This window comes from Lepidochelys olivacea (genome assembly GCF_965140295.1).
Source record: "Lepidochelys olivacea isolate rLepOli2 genome assembly, chromosome: 18".
Lineage (NCBI taxonomy): Eukaryota > Metazoa > Chordata > Testudines > Cheloniidae > Lepidochelys > Lepidochelys olivacea.
Window position 1 is genome coordinate 22,903,955 of NC_140428.1, and position 17,256 is coordinate 22,921,210.

At 50.1% G+C, this 17,256-nt stretch overlaps 1 protein-coding gene across 2 annotated transcripts in view; it reads right to left on the minus strand.

Annotated features, from left to right (window-relative positions):
- Window positions 1-16,999, minus strand: part of ACAP3 (ArfGAP with coiled-coil, ankyrin repeat and PH domains 3) — a 159,696-nt gene extending 142,697 nt beyond the window's left edge. For both annotated transcript variants that reach the window (XM_084651740.1, XM_084651741.1), the window contains exon 1: window positions 16,885-16,999. In XM_084651740.1, the coding sequence (XP_084507866.1) occupies window positions 16,885-16,931 (47 nt within the window). In that variant the 5' untranslated portion in view covers window positions 16,932-16,999. The remainder of the gene's footprint in view (window positions 1-16,884) is intronic.
- Window positions 17,000-17,256: the final 257 nt, after the last annotated feature.

The following is a 17,256-nucleotide window of genomic DNA, read 5'->3' on the forward strand; positions in this document are numbered from 1 at the left end:
GCCCCCCATAGAGCAGGAAGTGAGAACGAACCTAATTCAAGGCCTTGGCGCTAGCTCATCCTTCTGACAAATTCCACAGCAATGATCTCACTGGGGCCAGCCGAAACATACCCACAAACAGGCACATAGATTTCCAAACAAAGCCCATCAGCATGAGTTTGTCGTAAGGCCTCTCTCTGCATTCCCCCCACCATTGGGGCTATTTCTTTACACTTCAATTTAGCTTGGAGAGTGCAACAGGACTGACCAGTCCTATTTCTCTGCAGAATCTGTTTCACTCCCAGGGTCTCGCACACGGAGGCTTGTGCTGTGGCATCTGGGACACAGGAAGTGCAGGGAACATGTGGATCCATGAAAATAGAAGACTCTATTCACGGAGCTCCAGCAGGAAATGCTCCCTGGACGTGCCTCTCCTTGGAGGAGGCTAGACAGCCCTTCTTAGAAAAGCAGAATGGATTTAACAAAAGCCTTGCACCGAGCTGCCCCAATCTCTCTGACACCGCTGCCTGCCCAGCGGGGTCCAGACACGAACAGGGCTGGAGGGATTCCAGCTGTCTGAGCTGAGACTTTCCATAGTCAGTCGCTTAGATCAAAACTCCACCAGCAACGATCTCATTCGGCGTTGAACGCTCCACGCTTCTTCCTTTCCCGCTGCTGGGCTTCAGCTCGGCGCTGAGGTTCCCCAGCCTCTCTGCTCCTTTTGTCCCTCTGTGAAAGGCCGGTCCTGCACCACTGCCTGCCAAGCACAGCCCCAGTCTCTTCCTCTGCGGCCAAAGTGCTGACTGACCCCCTGGGGATGATGATGCGCTCTCCTCACTTTGCCCTGAGTGCTGAATGTCTCTGGCTACTTCTTGCTCCTCTTCACCCCACCGCCACAAAACCCTCTCTGCTCTCCATGCTCTAGCAACATGACAGAGTAACACACAGGGCCCTTTCCAACAGGATGCAGCTGCATATTCTGTCCGCTCCGCTGATGCCACTGAAGGGAGGACGGGTGATGGCCTACTAGGTGAAACACAGATGAGCTTGTTGCAGAGGAGAGGGAGACCGGTTCATTGTGTGATATGCTTATTGCCATGGTAGCCAGACACCAACCATCTTATTTTAACTCTCTCAGGGCTACTGGCTGTGGAAGCTCGCTCCCTCCCATTTTCTCGTTCTGTGCTTTCCCCAGGTCCCCTAAGCCCTGGATCTGTTGTGATCTGACTAAGTAAGGGAAATGCAAAACAGTGCTCAGGAGTTGCTGCCCTTGTAACAAAGCCCTGGGCTTCGGACAACAGGCAAGGCACACGTTGCTTGGTGAACATCGCTCTCCAGTACAGCCAGGGAGCCAGGATTAGAACCGTGATCCTTTGGCTTCAGAAACGTGCATCGCTACCCATCCAGCTGAAGGACAGCGCTCTGGCTGGTACTAGTGAATGATCCCTCACCTGACCTGTGGGTCCATCCACTACCAGGCAGCACCCCTCAAAACCAGTTCGTTTCCCTCCAACTCTGAATATTTATTTATCCCGGGCCTTGCTTGGGAAAGGGGATAGCCTGCCTTATGGAACGGGGGCAGACATGGGCTTAAAAGCTCCCAAGCCGGGCCAGACAATAAAACCATCAGGGGGCAGGAAGTTTGGACAAGTGCTGGCTGACACGAAAATGAATGGGTTTTCTATGCTCGAGGATGTGGCCCAGGCCCAGGGGAATAAAGCCGGCATTGTAGTGACAAAGTCTCGGCCTGCGAAAAGGAACTTCGTGCCTGCAGTCAAGGGTCACAACCACAGGGCTCAATCCCGAGGGGGCTGTTGATCTTCCGCCCTCTCTCGCTTCCCATTTGGTTACTGGAACTTGGCTAGTCACCCGTGTTCCTCCTGAGGTGGCCATTGCCTGGGCCCTGTCTCCGAGCTGGGTTCGGAGCAGCCCCCTTAGTGGCTTGCAGGTGTGGGAGGCCTGGGGGCTGTTGAACTCCAGACTCTGCTCCCTGAGCAGTGGGGAGAGGTCGGAGGACCCTTCTCACAGGGCACTTCCTCCACTCCTATCTCCATCGGGCCAGAGCCAGGCTGGTGTTTCACTGCTGTTTCCCCAGTTTATTTGTTTAACCCAACTTCCATTTCCCATCCCCCCCCTACACTCACTCACTCTCTCTCTCTTTTCTCTCTGCCAGACTCCAGCTTGTGCTTTTCTCCTCTGGCTGGGGCAAGCGATTATAGTGCTCTGATGTGCTGCCCTTTTCCAGTGTCACTCTTTGGGGGGAGTTCTGTGGACCCATGGCATGCATGTTGGGGGGAATGCCTGGGAGCAACATTCCTATGGCAAGTGGCAGATCCTTTGTTCTGTGGGCCTTGTCTGGTCTCTCTCGCTCTACCTCCTCCCTTTGGGCTAATGAACATATGCTTAGTAGTAGGCAATGGTCTTGGGGGGATTGTGGGCCTGCTGCAGCCTGGAGATAACACACGGGCTTGGGTGTGTAGTTGTGTGTGCGTCTTGGTGATCTAGAAGGGAAAGCTCCTGCATTCTGCAACCAGGCAGTCCAAATCCCTTTCCCTCTAACAAATAAGGACCTGAGCCAGACCCTGCCAATCTTCCCATTGACTTGGGATCAGGTCCTAAACTTGCTGTAGCAATGTTCCCAAAGGCTATCTGTGCAGTCGAGACCTCACACTTATGTCCATCCGTGAAATGGACGTTTTGTTATCGTTCTTGTTCATAGAGTCTAAGGACACCTACATGTAAGTTATATGTACAATGATGCAGCATTTGAATTTGGCCCACTGAGTCTACATTAATATAAGGGAGTCTTACATCACCCCTGAGCCCTAGGCTTGCTCTATCAGACCGGTTTATTGCACAGAGGCAACCCCCTCCTCTTCGAATCTTAAAGCCCCCTCCACGCTCTGAGCCCTCAGGCAGCACAAGGAGAACAGGGGAGCGGGGCAAGGAGGGGGAGACCGAGGGCCTCCTGCTCTCTCAGGGCTGTCACATAGGTTGTTTCTTACATCCTCTGGCTGGGTCACAGTGAAGGGACAAACCCGTACTTCCTGCCAAAAGAGGATTTGACAGAGAGGACAAAGAGGGGCAATGTTGGTGAACAGAGAGCTGGCTGTGGGAAAGAGCTCTGTTTCACTGGTGCTGGAAGAACTCAGACATGCTTAGATGGCTGGTTTCTGCTAAAGCAATTACACGCAGGGCGAGACTACCCCAGCAGAGCTCGGGCCGCTGAGAGGGCTTGAGTTTTAAAAAACTAGCACTCTGGAGCACATGGCTACAAAGGGGCCCCAAAGCAGGACACCAAGTGTGTGTGTGAACAGCTTAAGGTTTTACCTGTGCCCCAGAGGCAAAGAAGTTATTACAGCAGCTCTCTAGGTGCATCGAGAAATTCTACTGTGCATGTAATATAATCTTAATACTTACAAAGAACACTTGCATCTAAAATTTACACACGCAGTGAAATGTATTTTCAGCCTGATCGTCAGTTTCTGTCAGGTACCGTCCTATCATCAGTGCTGCCAATATTTCCTACTACGCCTGCCTGTTTATCAACACACGTCTCCACTCCATTGATGTTGGACACTGAAAGACACTACAGTCTGTTTGTACCAGTATGGCTATAGGATGGGGCTGTGTATACTCACCCCTACCTACCTACAGCTATCTTGTCTTTGTTTTCAGAGACTACGCATACAGCTAGAACGACGACTCTCCTGTATGCATGCCCACCGAGAGCTGGGATGGCCCATTCTCCTGCACATAGGCACGGGCTGTTTCCAGGAGCGATAATTACCATATTTTTTATTAGAAACGATCAAGTCGTGCTCTCGCACGATGCAGCAGACCGTGTGTGTGCTGGGAGGGGATTATCTCACGCTCTGATATTATATAATCTGTTTAGACTGTGTCACTCTATACTTATTTAGGGAATGAATGAGCATTTCACTCTGGGATGTGCCACCCGTGAATTCTGACATCACTCCTTTAATCCATTGTAATAAATATACTGTATTATCCCAGCTTTGCCTCTTAACTGTTCCTTCCTCTCATTCTACACACCATCCATTAACTATACTAGAGTGATTAGTGCGGGGGAGGGATCGGAGGGGAGGGTGTATGGGTGTGGTTTTTTCCCCCCTTAGTAAATTAAGTGCTGGTTAAATGTGCCAGACTGACTGCTCATAGGTCCTCACTTACCCCCAGATTAGACACAGCAGCAGAGTATGCTTTCCTGGCTAGCATCTCTTGCAGTTAAGAGGCAGGACTTAAGTGACGCACCCTCTTGTTTTCTCTGGCGCTCTAGCTCCCGGACTGGTTTACATACTGTGCTGTCTAGTGTCAACACCCAAGCTTTTCCCTGAGTTCTGGCTTGGACTTCAGTGTCATGGCAGGAAGTAGGGATGAGATAACCCTCTGATGAGGCTCAGATTGGAGAGGAGATGACCCACCTTTGGAGCTGAGACTCCGCACCGTGTGGGCTCTCTGCTGAGAATGTCAACAAGGGTGTGGGTTGTAGTTGAAGTTCCTGGGATACAGAAACCAGCTGCATGAGCCCCTGTTGTCCAGTTTCAGCTGGAACTCCCTAGAGCACAGCCCCTTTCAATTATCTTTCCCAGGTCCTTCTCCCTGCACTTAGAAACAAACCAAAACCTCTTCCTTCCAGCATGAAATAGGAGGCTGGAGGAGACAACCAGGAACAAAGATAAAAGGGGACTGAACAGATTTACATAAAACAAAAGCTCCCCCCCCCGTAAGTCAGAACTTGCTACGCCAGCAGAAAGGAACATTTTGCCAGGAGGTCTGTGTAGGAACAATGATCCTGCCTCCTTTCAGGGACAGCAGCTCAGAGGCGCCATTGGTTCATGCGGCAGTGTGAGAGGTTACCACTTTGACGTCCTACAGTTTCATCTCTTCTCTGCCCTGGCAGCCACCTGCTCAGAGGCACAGGGGCCAGATCCCCTTTCACCTCAGTTCTCACCCCATGTAAAAACTACACTGTGTGTAACCCTAGAACAGACCACATGCTGAGCCCACCACTGGTAGCACAGGGACATCGGCCTTCACGCCCCTCTTCTCATCCATCCAGACAGGAAAAGCAGCCGTGATTTCCTCTCCGTAGTAGCTCACGTTGGGTGTAGTATCTACCTGGGGAGAGGGATAGCTCAGTGGTTTGAGCATGGGCCTGCTAAACCCAGGGTTGTGAGTTCAACCCTTAAGGGGGCCATTTAGGGATCTGGGGCAAAAATTGGGGATTGGTCCTGCTTTGAGCAGGGGGTTGGACTAGATGACCTCCTGAGGTCCCTTCCAACCCTGATATTCTATACAGAGGTGCTTTCCCCTCACTGGTTTGTGACCAGTGGTGATGGGTGGGGTGGCTGCTGTTGTGGACAGCCCGGTCTGGACCCAGGGCCATTTGGATGGGACGCGCTGAGGAGTAGGGAGCCTGCCCCCACCCTCCTGGTAGACCTCAGGGACCATCACTACCCTTGTTCTGTCCATTCATGTGCCCCTAAATCACCAGAAAGGAAGTGGAGGCAAGGTGAAGGCATACCCCTATGTGGCCCATAGAGAGGGAGGCAGCCTGCATTGCCCCTTTGGCTATTGCAGCTTGAACAATCCGTCCCCAAGCTTGCCCTGTGGGGGTGCATCTTGGCTCTGTCCCTCTCCGCAGGGCTGTGGTTAAGGGTTGCAAACCAGCTCCTTGCGCTGGGTCCTGGTGCTGCCCAATCAGTCACACGTGCCTTCACCTGCCATGTAGCTTTGCCATTCCAACTCCCGGCCGTGCAATGGGGAGACCCGTTTGGAACCAGGCAAGCTGCACGATCTTCAGCAGAGCAGACCCTGCAGTGCTCCACGGTGGGGGAAGGACTGGTTAGAAGGTGGCTGGCAAGCCAAGGCCTCTGTCCATTACATTGGTGGTGGTTTATGCCCTCCCCAAAGTTGGGAAATGCAGATCACTTTGAATGTAAAGCACCAAATTCTGCTTTGTTACCCCAGGGCAACTGTACTGCGGTGAGCGAACTAGAGTGCGGTAGCAGACAGCTGGATTTGACCATTGAAGTCTAGCAAGGAACCCCCCATCCCCCACCACCCATATTTCAAACAAGCCTTGCAAAGAGAGGAACCCAACCTCAGACACCAGGGAAACCACATTAACCGCACCAGGAAGCAACCGCTGCCGAGTATGCAACAAACCACTCAGCGATAGGGCTGCTGACAATCAGACTCTGAAGATAGCACCATGGATGCAGCAAAAAAAGTCAGGGAATCGAGCACTCTGGGCCTCTCCGAGGGCTCCCTGCCTCTCCCTGAAACACACCCGTGTTGCTTTTTCTCCTCTTAGTGCTCAGTGAAGTTTTCGAGGCCTTGTTTCTTTGTCTCCGATAACCAGCCCCTTAACGTTACCCACCCAGCCACAGAATAATCACATTTCAGCCCCTCAAAGGCAGCTGCAGCCTGGAGGTCTCAGCACAGACGGCGCCTGGGAACGAGAAAGCCGAGGGCTCCGCCAGCCTCCCTTCTTCATAACAAGAATTAAACAGCTGAAATGTCATAGAGTTGCAAAGCCAGCGTTTAAAGGGACAGGAACTTTTTAGTAAACCTTGAAGGCTCCAGCAAATTGTCACTCCCTTTTCATTGGTGTGAGGGAGCAGGCACATGTGAAGGAGAAGGAAAGACAGATGATATTTATTATTAAAGAAAACGGGTGAACACTGGGGTGTAGAAGACAGAGAGCTAGCATTGGCTAGAGAGCCAGGCATGGCATGGGCAGACACTGCCCCTGCACAGGTCCACCGTCCTGGCCTTGTAACACCCCACTTTGCTATTCCACCTCTTGAGAGCAGGGGAGGCTGGTCATGCCGCGGGCAGCAAGCCGCAATTCGGCCGTGTGTTTAATAAAGCCAGCGGCGCCAGGACCCAATTTTCAGCTTGTAGCTCTGATGACACCTCTCAGCCTTGATGCTGTCCCTGCATCCCCAACCACCCAGCCCGCGTGCTCTGCCCCTCCTTGGAGGTTCACCAGCTACCCCATTAGCACCTATCTTGAGCTCCAGCATCTGCGGCCTCGTTACAGCTCCGGAGCGTTTAATCTGCTTTCCAAGGCGGAGAGACGGGGCCACCTCAACTCGTTGCTCGTGTGGCTCTCCCTAGAACGTGGCCTGGGCTGTTGGCTCTTCGGGGTGAGTGCTGCTCGGTGTGGGTCCGAACAGCAGCCCCCGTGGAGTTTTGCCATCCCCCTGCTGGGAGCCGTGCTGTGTTCACACAGAGGAGGCAGTGCTTCAGTTCTCTGCCCTGCGATGATTCTGCCGACCCAAACTGCCCTGTCAACAGCACCAAGCTGCATAATGGCAGCTACGTGACGCGAAACACTGGTAACGCATCACAAGCGCCCATGGCAGAGGCTGGAATCAGCCTCTGGAACTCTACTAGCTTCAAGGGAATTTATTCCAGCATTACGCTGGTGTGGTTGACAGCAGCATCAGACCCACGGTCCTATTTAACCCCGTGAAGCCCACTGGGCTACAGAGAGGCTCTGATTTCAGTGGGAGCAAGAACAAGCCCAAGCTACGCATGAACGATGTTCTGCAAAATGAAGTTTCATTGAACCGTTGCTCTCTGTACACACTTGGCTTTCTGCAGTCCTTTGAGGGACAAAGACTGGAACTCAGAGCCTTTGCACGGTGCCAGGATAATGTGTAAAGTGTAATTATCAAGCCACGGAGCAGCCTCTAAAGCGGGATCACTGAAACACACATGGTTTCAATAGCAGAGATAAGTTAATTTCAGAGTCTCCCAAACTCATCACCTCTGGGTCTGATTAACCTCATCAGCTCTGGTTTTCACTGTTCCTCCTCCTCCTTCTTTTTCTCCCTCTTAGTAACCTCCATCTTCAAACTTGCAACCTGCTTATATTTCCTTGTTGCAGTTAGAAAGCTGGCTAGTTGCAAACTACCCCCACCCCCCCATCCTGATCTTTGCTTTCTCTGTGGCTTTTGGCCATCCCATAAAACAAAGTTGACAGTTCTCAGATCTGTCACTCTCTGGAAAGCTTTCAGGGAAAGCAACCCAGCCTCATACCCTCAGCTTGCAATAGCCAAAGCTTGCGCTTTACAAAACCTCCTCCTGTGAAATCATTCAAACTGTGCAGCTCCCTCCTTGCACGTACATTACACCATCTGGTGGGACTTAGTTCCAGGGAAAACTAAGGAGAGAAGAATATCCCTGACACAAGAGACTGTCTTTGCTTGCTACATAGCCCAAGTGATCAATTAAATTCACCACATACATCCCAACCCACAGAAAGATATAACTGAGAGGGACAGCTACTAAAAACAAAACCACCCAGCTCCAGCTAACAGGCTGACCCAGAAGGCAACACCCTAGAATTAAGTCCAGTTCACACTTTAAACCTTGCTGATGTCTCCATCAAAGTATGTGCTATCGCACACAAAACTCTTATGTTAAAAGAAAGTTATTAAGATTGCAAAGTCAAATGTTCCAAAGTTAGGCAACGTTAATTGTGGTATTTCCTATGTACCACACCATTAAACCCACAATCCCAGGCTCCGAGGAGAAGAAGTGAGTTTCATAGTTAAAGACCTTGCATTGCAAATGCCCTGCTCCCAGTCCTGGAGAGTTTAATCTCAAGCACTGGGAACAGAAGCCGCCCATGCGGATCTGCAGTGTTGGGATGTATTATGGGGTTCTTAGGTTATACAGGTCCTTTGGTCTAGCATGTTTGGGCACTTAAAATTTCAGAGACTTACAGAGGAAACAGCTTACAGGGCACTCGGGGTGAATCTCCATTTATAGAGCCAAATCCAAAGCTCCCTGCTGAGTTTTCACCCAGTCCTCACTCTAATGTCAATGGGATTTTGATTGAGTAAACACTGAACAAGGACCTCAGGATCTGGCCCATGATAATGTAGACTGAAGGCCTTTGTTTTTCCGGTGTATTCCAGGATGCAAATGGAAACTCTGAGGACAGTGAACCTCAGCAGAGACGAATGCTACCCTCATGTGCCACCTTCTACGGCAGCCCAATGGTGGGGGGACACCACCTGACTGCACCAGATGAGAGTCCCAGTATGATCTATTGCAAATAAAATTCACCTGCCATGGGAACAGCTGAGCTGTGAAACAGCCTTCCTCGGAGAGGAAACCCTGAGGGTGGTGATGTTACATTTACTTTCCACACATCACATGACCAGCACGAACATTGTAGCTGCCATAGAAGGTGGCAGGTGGAGGGAGACTACACCATTTTAACTAGAGATGGGCCCAAACATTAATGGTGGATCCAGATTCCCCAGGACCCAGAACAACACTGGTAAAGGCCAGATCCAGGCCTGACTTTTACGACCCAGGTTTGTCTCTGATTCTGACTCCTTTGTAAAAGATCTCATGGAACAACTCTCTCTACAAGGTTGCAAGTCATGAGGCTGCTGGACTGCACCTCCAAGGTGCAACAGAGCCCCAATCCACAGAAGTTACCACCCTGTGGCTTCCAATGACCCCCTGGAAACATCAAGCATACATGCTATCTACGGTACTTATGGGGTCCCATAGTATCTGAGTCCATAACAATCTTTAATATATTTATCTGCACAATGTCCCAGTGAGGCAGGGCAGTGCTAGTATCCCCAATCTACAGAGGGGAAACTGTGGCACAGAGAGGTTCTGTGACTTCCCCATGGTCACACAGGAAGCCTGTGTTGGGGCAGGGATCTCCCAAGTCCCAGGTTAGTGCCCTAAGCACTGGACCATCCTTCATCTCATACCTAGGTAGGGCCAAATTCTATATGCCTGGCATGCACTGAACTTAAGAAATAGGTGTATGTATTTTGGGGCAGAATCTATCCCATAACCTATAACGCATAGATACAGTAACATGCATTGATACATACCTAGAAGTCAGGGCTGCCGAAAGTCCAGGTATTTTCTCTTACATGGCAAAAGTACTTCAGATCCTGAAGCAGTCCCTGCAGACCCTCCATGCACATACACAATTCCCATTAGGGGAACAAGAGTCATGCCCAGGCATCAACGCGAGAACACAGGGTTCAGACGCACCACCGCTCCAGATGTGCTGCAAAACTCATTGCCTTGACAGGAGTCTCTCAAGGTTTGCAGCAATTGCTTGAGGTTGTGGAGTACTTTTGTCCTACATGACACCATAAACGTCAAAGACTGTGCGGAAACGTCAGTGAGTGCGGGATGCCCCTGCCCAGCCTCCTTCGCGGGGCTTCCCATAGGAGGCACACTCTGCCTGTGTCCCAGCCACTGCACCAGCTCCCAGTTATTTTAGTAATGACGTTTCAAGGTGCTGGCTTTAAGTTACATGGTTTGGCTACCAGAGACCCACCTCTCTGTACCTTATCCCAGCAGTTGAGATCAGCTGGGGCACTCAAGTTACAATCCATGGATTTGAAATGCGTGCCGCTCTCCAAGGATTCTGGAATTTGGTCCGACAGAGCTAGCATTTATTGACTGATTGGCCATGCTCTTTACATCGGCTTTCTGGCCTGATGGGTGGAAAGGGGAAAGTTGGGAGGAAGGAGAATTTCTGTAGCTGATACTGTGACATTTAGATTTTAATAATTTCTGCTGGGAGTTCAGCACCTGCAGCAGCCATAGGATCAGACCTTTCATAGAACCATAGAATCATAGAAAATCAGGGTTGGAAGGGACCTCAGGAGGTCATCTAGTCCAATCCCCTGCTCAAAGCAGGACCATTCCCCAACTAAATCACCTTTGCTTTGCCTTTGTCAATTTACATGCTAAGGGGATCACTGCTTTAGAGATGCAATGATAGCCAGATGGAAGAGAGAGGAGTTTAGATAGCCTCATGCTGCTTGTGTGAGGAAATCTCCTTCCTGAAAATACGCCAGCCAATAATGAAAACTTTATGAATTACACCCTGATTCTGGGTTGAGCTCTGTGCGGTTGGATCTCTTTGCAAGCATGAGCTCGTTGTACAATTGGCGGGCTTGTCTGTATATGAAACCTTGCACTGGTGTAACTCAATTAATTTAAAGTCAATGTAGGTCTTGTCTACACACACATTTGAACTGCTTTTAGTTAAGCCGGTTTCAAACCCGCCTTGTGGCCCCTCATCTTTTTAAGTCAATTTAAACGAATCCAGAATAAACCTAGTTTAAACTGAAATAAGAGCATCCATGCGGTTTTTGGCGACGGTTTAACTAAACCAGGTGAAAATCATATCTCGAGGGAAATGGCTGTACCATTTATACCAGTGCAAACTCCTAACGTGGGCACACTTAAATCGATTTAAACTACACTTATCCCAGTTACTCAAAACTGGTTAAATTTAGTAAATTACAACAGTACGCGAGATCAGTGTAAGTGCAGTTTAAACCAATGTGCTCTGGTACAAAAAGACCCAGGTGTAGACCAGCCATTAATCTGCAATAGCTTGCTACAGCGGGAGCTGACAATGATCAGTGCACTTGGGCAAGACTCTGAGATATCTGACTGCATCTTTTGCCTGATTGATTTTAACTCTCCTTTGTTTGGATACTTTTCGATACTTTTTGCAATAACGGTGGTGTTTCTCCTGCATTTGCATGGAGTTGGAGTGAGACGCATGATTCCCTTTTTTCTAAAGAGATCAGCAATAACACCCAGCCATGGCTGCAGACCGCCAAAGGAAACCCCTTAGCTTGTGCCCCAGTGCCATTGCCCGATGGCGCGGCTACTCTGGAGAATGCGCTGATTTAGGAGCCTTAGCTTCAAAGCCTGCCAATGGATTGCAAAGCTTCAGGGAGGCGGAGAATGGCGTTCCTCAGAGCTGTGTGCATGGCATGGCAGATATGGGTATCACGTATCCTGTTCTGAAAGAGAGCGCTGTGGCCTTCGTGGAATTTTTTCCCCCTTTCTCCCCAGTGCGGGTCCAAGGATTGGGTGGGTTTGGGGCGGAGTGGGTGGCCAGGGCCGAGGGAGATTGCCTCTTCCCTGTGGGTGAGATCCCCTTTTTAGGGGGTCTCTGGGGTAACTCCAGTGTGTACCGTGTGAGCACCCACTGTCCAGAGCTGCTGAGGAAGCACACCTCCAGCACATTCTCACAGTACCACAGACTAGTCTACAAGGGGGAAACCCTGACCCCCTGGCTAGAAACTACAGGGAACCTCCATCAGGGAGCCTTAGATGCCTTGTGGGTCTTTCCTTCCCTGAACCCTCATGGGTTTTGCCCCAGGAAGGAGCAATCCTTCCCCTTGGTTCTTCTGTGGGCCTCCCAAAATTAAGGCCATACTTTGACACCTTTATTCACACTGAGTAGCACCTGGCTCAGCAAGTAGCCCCATTGACCTCGGTGGGATTATTCCCAGAGTAAGGTATTACTCAGCATGAGTAAGAGTGGCAGAATCTGGCCCTTAATACTCCAGCGGGAGTCCTGCCTCAGCAAGGACTGAATAAAGACTTGGTATGAGCCTCAAGATTTGGCAATAGATCTGTAGGTATCAATCCTAAAAAAAAGCCAGATCTGCCCCTTAGATGTGAACCCACAGATTCACAGCAAGCACAGAACTGGTCAGAGATGGTTACTTTATAAACCAGCACGGATGAGGGCGGTAATGGGGGCCTTCATTCATATAATCTCGACCCGGGGCCCATTTCCTCTTGAGCTTCCACTATTGACAGTAACGAGTCAGAAATCTCTTCCTGTATTTCACAGGCTACCGTATTAGTTAAGAAATAAAAGGCTCTGCATGCCAGATAGATGAAAGCGTTAGCATCTATTGGGGATTGCATGCAAATGCACTAAAAACTGGTCTTTCAAGGTAATTATGTTTGTTTACTGGAACTTGAGACTGTGCATGTCTCCACAAGATGTATAACAGGAACAAGGTTTACCCACCAATCTGATGAAGTGAGCTGTAGCTCACGAAAGCTCATGCTCAAATAAATTGGTTAGTCTCTAAGGTGCCACAAGTACTCCTTTTCTCTTTCCACCAATCTATAGCTCTGTACATATTTCAGTGGGGGGAAAGCAGCAGCAGCAAAAAGAAAAGTTTTTCCTCCCAGCAGATGGTCCCTATCAAGCATGAGGTGCCGGCCGAATGTTGCATTGAGTTGGTGGTGTGGAGCATTGTGAAGTATAATTGGATTTGATTGCCAAAGGAGGCTGGAAGCAGTTAGAAGCCTTATTATAGGATGCCTCATGATGTGGGTCTGTTCCGCGTACGTAGAGCTTCCAAGCAGCTGTTGTTTCTTCCCCTCATGTATGACCGTGAAAAAGATTTGCAGTGATTTAGGGGTCAGTGTTGAGGGCCATAAACCAGGTATAAAATGGAGCGTAATTGTCAGCAGAACTGGGGAGCAGAAACGTGCTTATGGGGTTAACACTAGGATACTATGGTGATGGTGTCCGGTAGGAACAGAACGATGGTCGTTTGGTTCAGATGCTGGAGTGGGAGACAGGAAATGTGTGTTAAATTCCTCTCTCTGCCACAGAGCCCATGTGTGACCTTGGGCAAGTCACTTAATCTCTCAGTTGCCCGCTCTGTAAAATGGGGATAATAAGCCTAGTTTTCGCCCACCCCTTATCTATTTGGACTGTAAGCTTTTTAGCCCAGGAGCTGTTTCTTAGGATGTGTTGGTGCGGCACATAGAACAATGGGGCCCGGATCCTCATTGTATTGTAATACAAATAATGCATACTATAATCTAAGGACCTGGTTAGATAAATGGAAGGAGGAGGAAACGTGTCAGGCAGGGACTGTAGTCTAAACCCTAACCGGGTTTGGGGAGGGTTTGTTTCTTTTTACCTCAAGCTTGAGTATGTCACTGTCCTTTTTCATTTACTGAGGGTGACTAGAAGTTTACATCTATCAGTTATTCCCTTCTGGAACTGCAACAGCTCCCTTCCCTCTCCAAACATCTCTCTCTCTCTCTTTCACCCTCTCACTGCAACAAGCAGATTGTGTCCAGCCATGTGGGAAAAGACTTCGTAATTCCATGCTTAAACAACTGGCTCTCGATAAAGGTCCAGCGGGGTAGTCTGAGAGCCATTTTGTTTTTACAGACAGAGGGGAGCGGGCAGCAAGGATGCTGCCTGCATACTAAGAAACCTGGCCGAAAGCCCACACATGCTAAACGCTAAATAAATAAATAAACACATCAATCAGGCTTGACGTCACGCTGGAAAGGGTCACTGCCATGTGGAACAAGACATCTGGCCCATGAAGTCACTGCCCTGGAAAGATGCCACGGAACCATTCACAGGCTCTGCAGCACAATGGGACCCGATGAAAGCCGGAGGGAAAGTCCGCTGGGGTTGATTATTTGATGCTAGGTACATTCAGGTGAGAGGAACGAGTCTCCCACGCACACTGCAAAACCTTTCCGTGCTTCTAGCCACACGAAAAACTCCTGAGAGTCGAATGCAAAGTAGGGGAGGGAACAGCACTGCCCCGTCATCTCACATTGGCTCAGGCTATTGCACCGTATGACTTGAGATTGCACGTTAGTAATAGGGTTTGGAACAACCGAGAACAGGGCCTAAACTTTCAGCTACATTTAAACTGTATTGGGGGAAAGAAACCTCTTTGTAAAATCCCCTTGAACACAAGCACACCACAGAACACAGGGAAATTCACACACACACACACACACACCCCATATCCATTTCCACACAGAAACACAAGTATTCTGAGCATCCACACCAATGGATTATTGCAGCCATTCTAACGAACCGCACATTCCACTGGGTTTTTTTTAAATGCATTTAAAGGGCAACACTCATTTTCATAAACGAAAAGCCCTTGCACAATGGGATAACTGAGAATCAGCTCCAGTGACTGTCCATCCAAACCCCTTGAGAACCTTGCTGTTTGCAGGCTTATTTCTGCACTAGTGTCCCACCCACCACATATTTGCCATCTATTGTCTTTCCAGGCTTCTGTCAGCACCGAAGTACAGTTTGAGAAGCAGCAGGAGGTTATTAGCCTTGGAGGGTCTGATCTTTCTATTACAACATCTATCCAGGATAGCAAGCTTCTGGTGCAATAGAGCATCAGTATCCATAACCCTGGAACCCTTTCCCCAGCCTGTACAATAGCCTGATTTCATTACAGTAGGACGAGGACGGAGTCTTTTGTTTTGAGAGCCTGGGATTCCTTGTAAGAATCCCCAAAGAGAATGAATTTGATCGGATAGAAAATTATTCCCTGTCTTTGGGATAGCTCCTCAGCAGAGAGAAATCTGCATTGTTCCACTGACACCAGTTTACACCAGCTGCGGCTGGGAGCCTTTCTTTGAATGATACATGCAGGAGGGAGCTAAAGCTTTTTAACAGCACGGGGAAGCAAAACGAACAGGGCAGAATGTACAGAACAAAAATCACCGCCATGGAATTCAGAGCCTAACCCTGCCGTGACAATAGCATTTGGCCATTTATCACCCAGACCTGGGGGCAAAGCTTATAACTAATTGAAAAATCTCATCCATCAGCCCAGCCATTGCCTGATTAAATGGGGCTCCCTATTGCAGATCATTCGGTTGGATTCTGTTAGTATAAATACTGCCGTTTATTTTCACCCCCTTCCAGAACCTTGGGGAGAAGGGCTGACTTCTTTTTTTTCTTTTGATTGACAGAATTGTTTAGAAATTGTGAACTGGCTGGACCAAAGCCCAGAATAGGGTTATAGTAATTGAATCCTTTATGTGCCTTCTCTTTGTAAACCGTCCCCCCGCCCCCCCCCCCCACACAGCAGACGACCTTGACAGTAAAAAAAAAAAAATCATTAAGAAAAAAATGAACGGAAAGGTTTTTGGTTTTGGTTCTGAACTCTGGTTAATTACCTCCCATTGGAGTTACAAGGCTAACCATGCGAGCTGTTCTTTGTCTGACAAAACTGGCTTTCCATTGCCCAAGACTTCTATCCAGCCTCGGTTAGGGTCTCTGCCTGGATTTAGCCTGTGGTCAATCACAGAACTTGTCTGTATCATTGGTGGGTGGACGATCAAAAGGCAACGTCTAGCCACAAGGAATCAGAGCCCTGCTTTGCCTTTGATCACAAGGCAGCTGGAGAGCTGACACGGATGCATCCCCAGATGCAGGGATGCGGAGGGGACCGTGGCCCCGAGGCACGCGTGCATCCCTTAGGGCTTTCTCATCCGCAGCCCCCAGCCATAGGGGCTGGAACTAGGGGTGCTGGAGGTGCGGCAGCACCCCCTGGTTTGAAGTGGTTTCCATTATTTACAGGGTTTACAGTTTGGCTCTCAGCACCCTCACTGTACAAATTGTTCCAGCGTCTATGCCCCCAACCCCCCTGATCTAACCCAGAAGACACCATCCTTACAATAAAGCCAACAATCTGCCTCGCGCTCGAGTCTTGCCCCTTCTCCCCCTCCATGTGCAGATACCCAGACACGCACACCCTCCCCGGATTACACAGGCCACTTTCACCCCCTCTCCCCCTAATGCGATTAGCTTTGCAGCGCCCCTCTGGCAGTCTTTCCGCGTCTCATCCCCCCTCTCCCTCCACCGGCTGCTCTTTTGCAGGGGCTGTGCCAAGGCAGAATGCAGTCTGAGGGAAACACATGGTCCTTATCAGGGTGGAAACGGGGAGTGGGGCTATGAATGACAGGACCCTATTACCTCCCACCCCATCCTCTTTGCAGCGTTTCTGCTGGAGCGCTGGGGAGTCTACGGATGATCCAATGGGCTCTTTCCCCATCTCTCATTTTCTGCCCTTCCACGATGGCTTGGCTTGGCAAGGCAGGGCAGCATGCATCGCATGTGTGTGCCTGGCATCTGCACGCTCCTAGCGCTGGAGATGGAGCCCAGCAGGGTCGAGGGCTGCTCCTCTCCCCTCCAGCCATCACCTTCCCCCCCTCTCCACCCCCACACACACTGGGGCGCAGGGGGGGGAGATCCCTTACCGGAATCGGGGCGAATCCTTGATGCACTCCTCAAATTCCACCGTCATTTTCGCAGCTCAGCTCCAGGCACTTTTAATTGAGAAAGTTCATCTCCCGCAAGGAAAAACAACCCCCCCCCCCACGCCACACACACACTGGATCCACTCTTCCAGCCGCTGGCCCCCCCACCCCGGCTTCCTTCCCCCTGCGCGGCAGGGGCCCCCGGTTTCCTCCCGTCCGCTGCAGTCCAGTGGCTGAGTGGAGCCGGGAACAGGCACATGCAGGCTCCTTCCTCTGGACTCGCCTGTCACTGGCTGTGGAAGGAGGGAGCTCAGCAGCTCCAGCCCTGCTGGCCTGTCACTGCTCAGGGAGCGTTGCCAAACTGCGCAGCTG